A 13386-nucleotide genomic window follows, 5' to 3' on the forward strand; every position below is an offset into this window, starting at 1 on the left:
TGTAAAGTTTAGATGTTTAAAACTAAAATCCAACAACAAAATACTTAAAGCAAAATCCATCCACCCTCCGCAACAGTTTGCCGGGGTGGACAAATTAAAATTTACTTCAGCTCACAAAGAGCCAAATGCCTAGTCAAAAATATCACTATGATCCATTCTCAAACAATCTCCTACCACTAAGGACGTGGTACGTGTCCTCTAACCATCAATTTTGCCGCCAAATGGCACCGCAGGATAAACGGTTATGACCCGGGGCCCTCCAAACCGAGTGGTTTTTCCGCCAAATGGCACCACGAAATACCGGTTATGGCCAGAGCCAATACGCTCTTTAATGACATCAAATCCTTAAGATATGAATCAATAGGATATGATCGATAGGGCACAAAGCCCTCTGTTAGCCAAGGTGGGTTCAAATTTGTCCCTTTAGACAAACATTCACCCCAGGTCTACAAGGTTCCCTTAGACGAAGCAACCCATGGCTGCCGACAAGGATCCTTCTGTCAGGTTGGGTCAACTACCTCCTCTGACTAAGTAGACCATGGACCATGATGGCCCGGGAAGACGGAACCATGGGATCTTGATCAAGTACATCATTCATTCCCCTACCATCCGCTTTAAGTGCAAGATGGTGAAATTTCTATTTTAAATTTCAAACTTTCTCAAATATCTCAACCCAAACTTTGAACTTCCAAATTTTCGAATCTCAATACCCAATGCTACTACTACATGCCAGATAACACGTATCTGATTGACGACTAGCCTTAATCGAAAGTTCTCTCTCGTGGTCGGGAGGGGTAATTAACTATAGGGGCTTACGCCTATAGGAAACCAGAACTCAGATCATAAAGTCCTTACAAAATGAGGGCGAAATCTCTGGGTAGTGTCTTATCTACAAACCCATCTGCCTTCCAAAATTTACCCCAGAACTTATTTCATTAAAACTCCCTCGCCGAAAATAAAAACAATAAGTGCGGGTGGAGGCCGGGGCCAAATTTTCGGAGCCCACAATATTCACAAAAATTGTTGCTATCATTTATTCAAGGTCTTTTAGTGAAACATAGCACAGTATCTGTCATTTAGAATTGATGTTTAAGGAATCATATTCATCTTTGATGTAAAAAATCATTCCACAAATTGGATTTTTAATTAATTTAATATTTTCATTATTAGATACAACAACAACATCAAGTCTTTATCCCACTAAGTGGGGGCAGCTACATGAATCATTTTTCTCCATTGTGTCATGTTAACAGTTAAATTCTCATTTAAATCTAATAAAGAAAGGTCATTTCCAATATTTTCTGACCAAGTCTTTTTAGGTCTACCTTTACCTTTCTTAACATAAGTCAAATATAATACATCTACTTTCCTAACCGGGTCATCAGAAGGCCGTCGTTTAATGTGACCAAACCATCTAAGGCGACTCTCTCTAATCTTATCTTCCACTGTAGCTACACCAACATTTTCATGTACATGCTCATTTCGTATACTAAGTAAAGCCACTCATCCATCTGAGCATCCTCATCTCTACAACACTTAACTTTTAATGGTCAATATTCTACACCATAAATCATTGTAGGTCTAACAACCATCTTATAGAATTTTCCCTTAAGCTTGAGGGGATTTTTCTGTCCCACAATAAGCCCAACGCATTTCTCCACTTTAACCATCCTAATTGAATTCTACTAATAATATCTCCATTTATTTCACCATCACTCTAAAAAATAGACCCAAGATATTGAAAACGTGTACTCTTATTAATGACTTGATCATCCAAAGTCGGAATCACTCCACTATATATATTATTACTAAAATTACACTCCATATATTCAGTTTTAGATCTACTCAAAAGAAAGCCTTTAGACTCTAAGGTTGACCTCCATAATTCAAGTTTACCTTCAACTCCCTCTCTAGTCTTATCAACAAGAAGAATATCATCAGCAAAAAGTATAAAGTAGGGTACAACCTCTTACAAATGTCTAGTGAGAACATTCATGACTAAAGCAAAAAGAGATTATGAGCATGGATAATGGTTGAAATTTCATATTACTCTTTGAATGTATTTAATCTTCATACCTTCTAGTAGCTGAAACATACCGTCCATTAAAATTCATGTCAATATTTAAGGTGCTTATGAAGTGATTTTGCAATAGTTGTCAAGAAGGAAATATTTGAAGTTTTTTAGGTCTTTCAAATAAGAAAAAAAAAATAATACGCGAAAAAATCCTCAAAGCTTTTAATCGTACTTGTGGAGAGCTTGAATCCATAATACTTACATTTAAAGTGACTCGAAATGTGAGCTGAATATTGATTTATGGTTATCTGTTTGTACCATCACATATAAGCTATGTTGCACCGATACACCTATTTATGAAGGCGTGCTGTATCCGATACACCGATACACGGATACGCCTCCGATACTCCACCGATACGTGTCAGATACACCAAAGACGTATCCAATTAAAATACTATTTAATTTCAAAGGACACGCGTATCCGATACACGTGTCCGTTGAAAAACAAAAAGAAATCCGAAAAAAAAAAAAAAGATGCGTTGTATTTACTTCCGCGGATGCGAGCAAAGTTCTCTCATTTCTGAGATGTACTTGAGTCTCTTGATGATATGAGAATATTAGAAAATACAAATCTTTCACTTGATGAGCCTGAATTAAAAGCTATGATATTTATTGAGATCATATAGAAGTTCAAAGACAAACCACTGAAGAAGCTAATCATATCATTCCTTATATTGAATAGTTAAAATTTTATGTGCTAGATAATTTATGTTTATGCTTTTGTTGTTGTACTAGACATTTAATGCTTACTTATATTTTGATATTATAAGCTACAAGGCTACAAATGATGTTGTTGTCGTTTTTTTTGTAATTTCAAATATTATGCTTTGATTGCTTTCTTAATTTTTATATATGATTTATAAATTATGATGCCGTGTCCGCGCCGTACCCGTATCCTGTATTTTTAAGAATTGACATGTCCCGTATCCGTATCGCGTCGTAACCGTGTCGCCATATCCGTATCGGTGCAACATAGCATATAAGCCATTCTCATCAAGTTAATTGATGCAAGCAACTTTTTATGCATCTTAATCAGTCAAGGTTGATTGAGCTTAAATCAAATTGAATTATATGTTGAGAAATAAGATGCGGATAAGTCTGGTTCTTCACTATTTTACCAAGGTGATCATTATAATGTCTAAAAGTCAATATTCCTCTAAAATTTTAACTTCAGTTATGGCCAAAATTTCATAGTTTGTCTATAATTACAACTCATTCTTTCCTTCAGCTTTTTCTTGAGAGAATCTGAGTTACTAATATTCATCAAGGTCATTAAATATATAAATGGGATATAATTCAGATGGTTAATTTGTCAAACTTACTACCCATTCAAACCTTGTCACGCCCCTTATCTTCCATTTAGCTTTAGATGCCCTTGAATCAACGCGTACTGCTATCTAAACTTCATAAATAAGTCATTTTTATTGTTTATCTAATGATGTTTATGATTAGGTTCGTTTTGTTTAATGGATGTTCTTGATCATTTTGTTTTCATTTCAATCTCCATAAGTATTGTGTGCTTTGTCCCATGATAGATATAAGTTGGATGAACACTCTCCAAGATCAAGTAGACCACATAAGAAAGTAGTGAAAAAAGTTTCTAGACTTTGCTTTGTTCGTAGAAGTGGTGCAGAACGATCTTACGTCATTGTAAAGATTGTGCAAATTGTATTTGTTAAACAAAATTATTGAAGCGCATCTTTTATGGAGAGAATTCAAAATGGGCAACTTTAAGTCGCCATGTCATGGAGAAATTTCGTCTAGTATTACACATGAATCCCATTCAATACTAAAAAGGACCATGATAACATCAATGGCTTATTGGAGAATGCATTTCAGTTGCCAAAATGATAATAATATAGGTGAGAGTGGAACAAATGGGACTGAAATGGAAATACCAAATTCTTAAGTAGAAGCATTCTCGTGAATGATGTACAAAGAGAGTTATTTACTTTTTCAAAGCTTGAATTTCTCGTTTGAGTGCTTCAACTTAAGTCATATGGTCAATTCAATTATAAATGGAGAAAATCATCAAAATGACCTATCAACTCTTTGTGAGGGACCCAAATGGTCCCCAACCCTTCTGAGAGATCAATTTGGTCTCTCGACTCCTTAAAACGAGACCTATTTGGTCCTCCTGTTAACTTTTAATTGGATATTTGGGTCGACCAAACAAATTGCAGAGGTATAATTGGACAAAAATTGCATAACCTTTTCATTATAAGCACAACAGTGAATCTCTCGAACCCTCCAGTAGCGTCGAAACAGCAACCACATATGACTCCCACATCTCGCGGCTCAACGAGCGTCAACAGCAGCTTCCTCCCACGGCGCACGTCAAACGCAGTTTGACCCCAACATCCCGCACACTTGTCGACAGCCACTCTTGCAAACGTAGCGAGCGTCCAAGCCCTGGCGAGCCATTGATCAAGCACTGAGCGTTGATCACATTGAACACCAAAGAGCTTTATTCAATCAGGATAGCTGATTGCGCACTTCGATTAAATTCTCAGGTGCAGCACATAATCGTCTCGTAGGTATTTCATGGCTTTGCTACAGAGTTTCGACACTCTATATAGATTTTATATAGGCGGAAATGATTAGAAATCGTGAAAATAAAAAGTTGATTTTGATTATTCCTTTTCACCACAAATATTTTTCCATGGATTCACCGTTGTTCACCGCACTAACCTCGTCCACTACTCCAGAGTTAAGAGCATCCTTGAATTTGAGCCATAGAGCATACATTTAATAAAAAAATTTAAATTAAAATTAGAATTATCGATAATTTTTTACTAAAGAAATGATTAATAATTTTTTTTAAATTAAAATTATTTGAAAATTATATTAAATAAATAATTTAATTAAAAATGACAAAATACCCCTTGATTTAACACCATTAATCCCAAAAATTGATTTTAGGGCCAAAAAAGTCCATTTTTAAGGAGTTGTGGGACCAAATTGGGCCCTCATAAGAGTTAGAGACCATTTTGATTCCTCACAAAGAGTTGGAGGACCATTTTGATTCCTCACAAAGAGTTGGAGGACCATTTTGATTCCTCACTAAGAGTTGGGGGACCATTTTGATCCTTTTCTCATTATAAATTGTTTGTCATATTAATTGATTTATTAAGAAAAATAATTGAGGGCATCCAACTTTCAAATTCTTACTATGAGTCTAAGAAGTTAACTGAAAATTGGGGCATTGGATACAAAAAGTATTATGCATACTACAATGACTGCAATTTATATTAAGGCCTATATGAAAATAAGAGGTGATGAATGTCAAGAGTTGAGGTTATTTATTCAAGAGAATAATACCTTAAGAGATTTCAGGAAAAAGGAAACTAAAAAATTGCAATTAAAATAATGTGGCACTTTCTCCTAAAATCAAAATTATTTATGTCGTCAAACACTACAAAGTAATATAGATTGGCATGCATGAAAATCATATCCAGGGTGGTTGCATGAGACATTCTACCAACTCTCTAAGTTGGAAAATTTTAGATTACAAGAACAAAATTTTTTTAAAAAGATCCTCATATTTTTCATTTAGAATTAGCATAAGATGGATTTAGTCTCTGTAGAACAATGATTACTATTTAAAATACATGGCTTGTGCTTTTGATGTCATACAAATTACCACAACACATCTGATAAAGCCATCATTTATCATGCTTTCTTTGTTCATACTTTGGCCAAATCAACCACAATATGACATTGATGTTTAACTGAAACCTTTTGATAGCAGAGTTAGGAAAACCATGGGTTATTGGCATACCAACTTATGATGCTTTCGATAAGGAGAAATTATAGTTGCTATTCCTGCATGATTCATCATTTATTCATAAGAAATATTCAAATCTCCATATTTTCTTAGGTTAACACCAACAAGGCCTACTAAAGTCTAGTAATAACATTAGCCATCCAACCATATAATCCTGAAGCAAAATTCCTATTTGCAAGCCAATTCATCTTAGCAAAATGAACAACAACAAAGTACCTCTCCAAAATCATTGCATCACTAAAACCCATCAAGTTTTTATTTAAGTCAAGAACCACTAGAAATTTGTATTCCTTAAAAACTTCAGACATTTGGGACTTTAAGGGGATTGAATTTAGAGAGCTTCTACACTAGCCTATTCCCCCATTCATAATTACTTCTCTCTTTGCCATCCAATCAACAATGAAGGATGCAATGGCCAAGGAATGCCAAGTGGAGGCGTCATTGCTCCATCTTCACTTCATGGCTTCGTTGTCATGCAAGATTCACCCTAACATTATTCGGTTTTATGAATTTACACTATTTTGTCATTTAGTGCTTGTAACGCCAATTGATCACTAGAATTTTGAAGGAAAATATTACCTCAAGCTTGCAGCTTCACATGTATGCAAGGATCGATATTAATTTGCAAAAAGCAGACATTGTTTTAGAATAAGCAATAAAATATTTAGCTTTGGTCATCTATCTCTAATATCTCAATTAAGATATTCATTTTAGTCAATTTTTTGGTGCATTTATCTTAACTGTTTCCAAGTAAAGTTAGGACACAGTAATCTATCTCAAAATCACAAAATTCTGGAGTTCCACAAAGGCTGTAATCCAATAAATAAGTTCAGTATCCTACTTCGCATCAACTGTTTTAGCTTCTCCAATTTATGAATTTCAGTGTGAACTACAAAGAATACTTGCTTATAGAGCATTGTGGAGCATCATCAGCTCATGGGTTGATGACCGTTTCTATTTGAACAAATGGGGATGTTCCATTTGGGTAGTTGGTCTTGGCAAAAACATAAGTTGCCCTTTATTTTGATTCTGTATAAGATTTCATCTTAAACTAGCTATCAGGATTCCTTCCATAATATAATATTTTCCTAATTCTCCTTCGAGCTCAGACTCTCTCTTTCCCTTGTACTAATTGTTAATTTCTTTCAATGACTCGCATATTGCATATTTTATTAGTTTCAGTTTATTTAAGTAATTTGTTGGAATGAGCATTGATCAGTCTCACTTGATCCATTATTAGCTCATTTTCCATTTGCTATTGATTTCTGCTATAACTATGCAAGGACGATTCTGTAACAAGCATCTTTGTGCTGTCTTAACTCTCCCTGCTTGTTCATGTGCCTGTACTTTATTTCTATATTTTTTATGTTAGCTTTAATTGACCTAAATGGCCGTCTTTGTAACCATATAAGTTTTACATAAGTATAGTTTGCTGAAATCAACCTGAAGGACTTCTCACTCCACCTCCTTTATTTTAATTTATGTGAACAGAATCACCATCCCAACCATTAGAGGTGTTTAGATTCTCATAAAATTGCAAAAAAAAAAAAAAGTAGAAAATTTTAAAAACTTTGGAGATGTCGGCAGGTTTTCTATTGCAAAGCATATATCACTTGTATGTGAATGCTATTCTTAAATATTTGCTATCAATTCTATTAAACATACTATCATAATTCTTTTTTTACAAGTTGTGCAAGATGGAATGAGAAATTTACCAAATAAGGAAAAAGGTCATTTCGTTTAAAGGATTATCACTTCTGGTTTTCTTCTTTCAAAACATCATAAGAATAGTAATCATTAGTATCCTGATGTAATTTTGACTGTCTTTTGATATACTATGAGATTCCATTTTATGTCATGTTTTGTCATTATTTTAATCAAATACCTTTTTTTTATTAGTTTATTTATTTTAAAATTTCACAAGAATGGTACTCATAAGTATGATGATGTAATTTTAATTTTGCATTTTGATAAACTACGATATTCCATTTTATGACATGTTTTATATTTATTTCAATCAATTAATATAATTTGATTTGAAAATTGTCATTTAAAGCATTTTGGAAGTGATGTATTTTAATATAATTTGATATAATCTGCAAAACTATACCTAATCATTGAAATATCAGTTAAGTGCTGTTATTATGGAGTTAATTTGAAAGCTAAGAAAAAAAATCTTTATAAATATTAATGATAAATATTCTTATGCTATCTATGATGGATTGTTGTTAAAGATTGATTTGAAGTTTTTTAAAACCATGATATAATTTCTAAATAATTCAAATATAATTATCTTAAAAAAAAAAAGTGAAACATCTAAGTTTTTCTATAGGTTTTTATTGTGACACGTAAATTTGTAGCAAGAAAAACATTTTAGGACAATCTTTTTTCTCTATAATATATATATATGAAGTAAAATGGAAACGATTTTATATTGTTTGATATTATTTACATGCCGCATTAGATGTTGATCACATCACGTCTAAGTGTTGTCATTATTACATTTTTTGGGGGCATATAAATATGCAGTTTTATCATATTACAACACCTACCTAAATGATGCAAACATCCGTTGTGTCGCAATAGGTTTTTTAAAAGCACATTTATGTGCTCTACAGATTAGTTTTGTAGTACTAACATAGTAGTAATAAATATTAACCCTCATCTTCTAAAACTTTCCCTCATTACTCAAGTTATCCACCTCCTATAAAAACAAATGTCTCAAATATCAACATTAAATCCATAAATAGCATATACTAAAATACCTTGCATAAAATATCATTTATAAGCATCTATATAATCAATTCAAAATGATCTAGACACAAATATTGATCTAAATATAATTACTCAAAAAAATTACTTTGGCATACTAGTCATAGCTCCAAACTTGATTACTTAAAATATGGCATGAGACCAATTAATGTTAAGCAAGCACGAGACTAGTTACAACTTAGAAATAAACAAGCATCAGGCCAATTATAAATAAAGATAGTTCAAAGTCAGTTATACATCGAATTTCATGCAAGAAACCAAAGAGTACTTACTTTTTAAGAAAGCCAAAGGCCAAACTCAAACAGATGACATCCGCCCTAGAACCAAGGTACATATGTTGAGGTAGAGCTCTTTGCTTAGTCATAGCTCTACAAAAATCTTGATAACTTTCCGCAAAATTTGCCTTAACTTATTTCTCCTAAAACCCCATTCAGTAAAATCTCATTGTATATGATCATATGCTTTTCAAGATTAATAAAAAATTATTTGAAGTCCATTAATTGATTCTATTTTCCAGTAACTACCTTGGCACAAAAATAGCAAATGTAATGAACTTTTAGACACATATTTTTTTTAACAATCCACCACATTTGTAATTTTTCATAATTCTATATTCCAGTGCCCCTCCATAGCTTCACAAATAGCTAGTATTCATAAAATTATATTAATCAACTAAATATCATAAATTCATATTAAGTCTTTTAAATGTTTCAAAAACTTGAAAAATAACTCATTGGATATGCATAAGTCATAACAAACATAATATAACAAATTGAAAAATAAAAATGGTAAATTACAAATTAAACACTTCTGCATCAATTGGCGCACTCTAATTTTAAGAGTAATATAAAAACATTACAGAATACATTTTACCATCTGAAACAAAGACATCCCAGAATGACAAAGCGCACATCATTCTAAGACAGGTATGATTACAATGCAGCATTGAAATATAACTTACTCTCCGGCCAGTCTGCCAATGTTGGATCCTCCCAAGTCTGTCCTGCCGCTTTACGTGGGATCGATTTCTTCTTAGTTTCAGCTTTATGTTCATTTTCACTACTTGCAAGTGCAGCCTTCACACTTTCTAGCGCCTCTGGCGTGATAGTTTGAGCATCACGTTGGAACAATTGCTGTGCCTGTGAGACGAAAAAAAAAAACATTGCTAATGAAGAAAGGAAACTAATGATGTCGTTCTCATGAAGGAAAAGAAAATTCATTATAGTATCAACCAGTAACATCATGAGAAACCAAAATAAATGCAGATCACAAATAGGAAAATTCCATATTAAAAAGAACTATGCTTATAATTTAGTTCATTAGTAAAGAAAATTCTTTAAAACTGATGAAAATTAAGTGAAAGTGATCTTATTTAACACTAAATAATTATCCTTAGAAAGAGAGAGGCGGAAACTAGATTGAAATGAGCTTAACTTAATATCAAACCATAATATTAAGTTATAGATATTTTCTAAAGAAGTTAACAAATGATTTAAATTATCATCTAAATCTACCTAAAAAACTATAAAGACTAAAAAGAGGCCAAAATTATTTTTTTACGCTAGGTTAAGAGCTATTTATTCGAACTGGCTTTTGTTCCTGTGCATGCATAACCAAGATGTACTTTGTTTGCGGTGAATTCCTTCCAGCAAAGCTCTCCTATCACTAACTTCAACAGAAAGTACGTAAAAGATTTAAGAAATCCAAATAACTAAAGCAAAACAATTAACAATCCTCATAAAGTGGTGTTAAAAGGTTGCTTCAAAAGCCAAAGGTACAACAAATCAGGTGTGCTTTGCATCCATCTCATGCACAGGTTTGTTTGCAGAGTACGCGTACAAGATGTCGAGCTTGGAAGCGTGCATGAGAAGCACTCGCATGTTTCATTGCACCTTTTGAGTTTGACTCTCCCCTGTTCAATTGATAATTTATTACGATGGAATAAAATGGGGGAAAGCATAGAACTAGAGATCAAAGCAACAATATCTACTATTGCAACAAGTTTTCCCCCATGAGCCTTAACTCATAGCACATGTTTTAATGGCCAAAAATATGATTTAGTTAAATCATTACTAAATTATTTTTTGGACAAGTAACAAATGCAAGTATACGCAAGCACTATATTCTAATGGAGTATATGAACTTGATTCCAAGAAAATTCAAGCAAGCATGTAAATTACGATGATGAGGACAAAATCAAGAAATCAAGCCCAAAAGCATCAAGTCTGATCGAAAGTGATTCAAACTGCAAGGTTTAAGAGTTGAGTCATGAGTTATACTTTTTAAGTTTTTTTTAGATGTTCTATGTAAAAGAAATTTGTAAAACAGAGCACACACACACTCTAAAGTGAGAAAAAATAATAATTTTAAATTTTTCTTTCAAAAATAATAAAAATAATTAAAGAATAAGTTTGATAACTAATCATACTATATAATCATGATTATACTATATAATATATACTTAATCCGTAGAATCAAATTAGAGCAATCAGTATTAATTAGGAAATTTATCAATTTAATATCATGATTTAATCATATCATATGATATTAAGTGTACCGAACAATGAATATTAAATTCAAATACATTACCATTATAAGACTGTTCCCTTAATCAAATTAATTCAAAATTTGAATTAACAATAGTTACAATACTATACAATGCATGTCAACTACACGGTTGCCTTCTTAAATGAATCAAGTTAAACCTTCAACAGTTAAGTGGGCCATAAATGCAAATCAGGATGATGTCAATCGCACTATACAAAGTCAATCATGTACCATCAAATAGATGTTGCTTCTCATGATATTTTGCTATTTGAACTAATCATACTAAACAATATGCCTATACAACATTTTAATCAAGAGTTTGTACTTTTTATTTTCTTCAGTCAATCAATGTAAAAAGATACATGTTGGCTTAGCAACCATGCGCACACATAGAGGGAGTGAAACATAAGATTTTATTTTATTTTTATGAAGATTGTACTGGATAATCTAGATCATATTGTACGATCTGTGCAATCAGAAATTAATTAAAACATTTAAATTAAGAAAAAGAAAAATTATAAGAAATAATGAACTAATCATACCATACATTTCAGATCATACATGACAATCAATTTATAATCAAAAATCCCACCATCGTTTGATATTAGGCAATATTTTAAAATTTAAATTTTAGTATAATCATCCAATAGAATCCTAATCTTACTATATGATATCATTAAAATTTTGCCTAATTTAATCCCTATAATTAAACAATCAAATTTGAGGTAATTAACTGTTAAGATCGTACTATACGATTAAGATTGTATTAGATGATCGACAGAAATAATTTTTGGTCATCCAAGAGTTCGTCCCAAACAAACTACAATTCAATTGTACAGTACAATCCTATTATCGTACTAGACGATCAGTGAAAAAGTTTGAATTGATCGTACAGACCCACGTTTATCGTACAGTACTGGAATGGAGAATTGAACTAATCGAATTGTACGAACAGATACGACTAAATTGAAAATTAGGATTTTCTTGAAACCATAATCATTCTCTAGATTTCACATATGTTGACTACTTGCTTCATTGGGATATACACACTTGGATGGGCGGCCTGTGGTCTGCTTGCTTAATTGGGATGAATACTACTGGATGGTTGTTAATATTGCTTAGGCACTGTCCAACCTTATGCTTAATGATCCCACAACTAAAACATAGCTATGATATTCCTTGATATTAAGTAGATCAAAACAATTAACCTTGGATATCTTGGACCCAAACCCCTATCTTAAGCTTCTTTAAAAGGCCAAGGCGAACAAACTCGAGCATATGTGCTTTGCCACATTTCCTTGACTAAGCATCTATCCATAATGGTTGTTCTACCCTTGAGGGAATGAGGGCTATGTTAATGTTACACAATATTGTTGACCCGTTTATGAAATTAAAAAAAAAAAGAGTTAAATCCCTTACCTGCTCTGCTCCACGCCGTTCTTCCCACGTCGCACGTCGAGGCCATGCCTCGCGTCGTTTCTCCCCACGATCGCTCGCACAACTAGTTCGAGTCGTTAAAAGCCCAAAGCGACGAGGCTCTCGTCGATCAGCCTCTTCTCTGCTCCCGCTCGTTCCCAATCCGCCTTTCGATCGCTGCTTCGACCCCATCGTGGTCGGTCAACCGCTCCTTTGATGACTTTTCTGCCATTTTGTTCGGAACAAGAACGGGCGCTTGCTCGCTGTGAAGATAACTTCTTCCCTTTCGCGTAGTTTCTCCGGCTCCCTCATGGCTTTCTGACTTTGCTCCCTCCGACGACTTTCCCTCCCGGCGGGATTAGAGTTACAGCATTTGGATCGGAAGCAGTCACGGGACCTCGCTCGTGCAAAGATAACTTTCTCCCGATCGCGTGCTTCTCCGACTCCTTTGTGCTGTCAACTTTGCTCCTTCGACCGACTTTCCCTTCCTGTTTTGATCGGAAACAACAAGGGAACTCATTGTCAGTGTAGGTAACTTTCTCCCTTGCGTGGTTTTCTGCGGCCAAATCCCGTCAATCCGCCGAACAGAGGGATTTCCTCTTTGATTCATTTTATTTTAATTTATTATTATTATAATTCTTATTAATTATATTTAATAGTTATTTAATTATAATAATAATTAATTTTCTAATTATAATTAATTGATAATTATTAATTAATTATAATTATAGTTATTTGATTGATTATAATTAATTTCAATTAATTATAATTATCATTAATTAATTATAAT

General features: G+C 33.2%; 1 protein-coding gene across 3 annotated transcripts in view; it reads right to left on the reverse strand.

Annotated features, from left to right (window-relative positions):
* Nucleotides 1–13386, reverse strand: part of LOC110108734 (RNA-binding protein 42) — a 61199-nt gene that overhangs the window by 24021 nt on the left and 23792 nt on the right. For 2 of the 3 annotated variants that reach the window (XM_028695801.1, XM_028695802.1), the window contains exons 2-3: nucleotides 10474–10545; nucleotides 9595–9772 (exon numbers count right to left, since the gene is read on the reverse strand). In XM_028695801.1, coding sequence (XP_028551634.1) covers nucleotides 9595–9772; nucleotides 10474–10545 — 250 coding nt within the window. The remainder of the gene's footprint in view (nucleotides 1–9594; nucleotides 9773–10473; nucleotides 10546–13386) is intronic. The other variant, XM_020839494.2, reaches the window with a different exon arrangement.

Source organism: Dendrobium catenatum, unplaced genomic scaffold, assembly GCF_001605985.2.
Source record: "Dendrobium catenatum unplaced genomic scaffold, ASM160598v2 fragScaff_scaffold_675, whole genome shotgun sequence".
In the NCBI taxonomy this organism is placed as follows: domain Eukaryota; kingdom Viridiplantae; phylum Streptophyta; class Magnoliopsida; order Asparagales; family Orchidaceae; genus Dendrobium; species Dendrobium catenatum.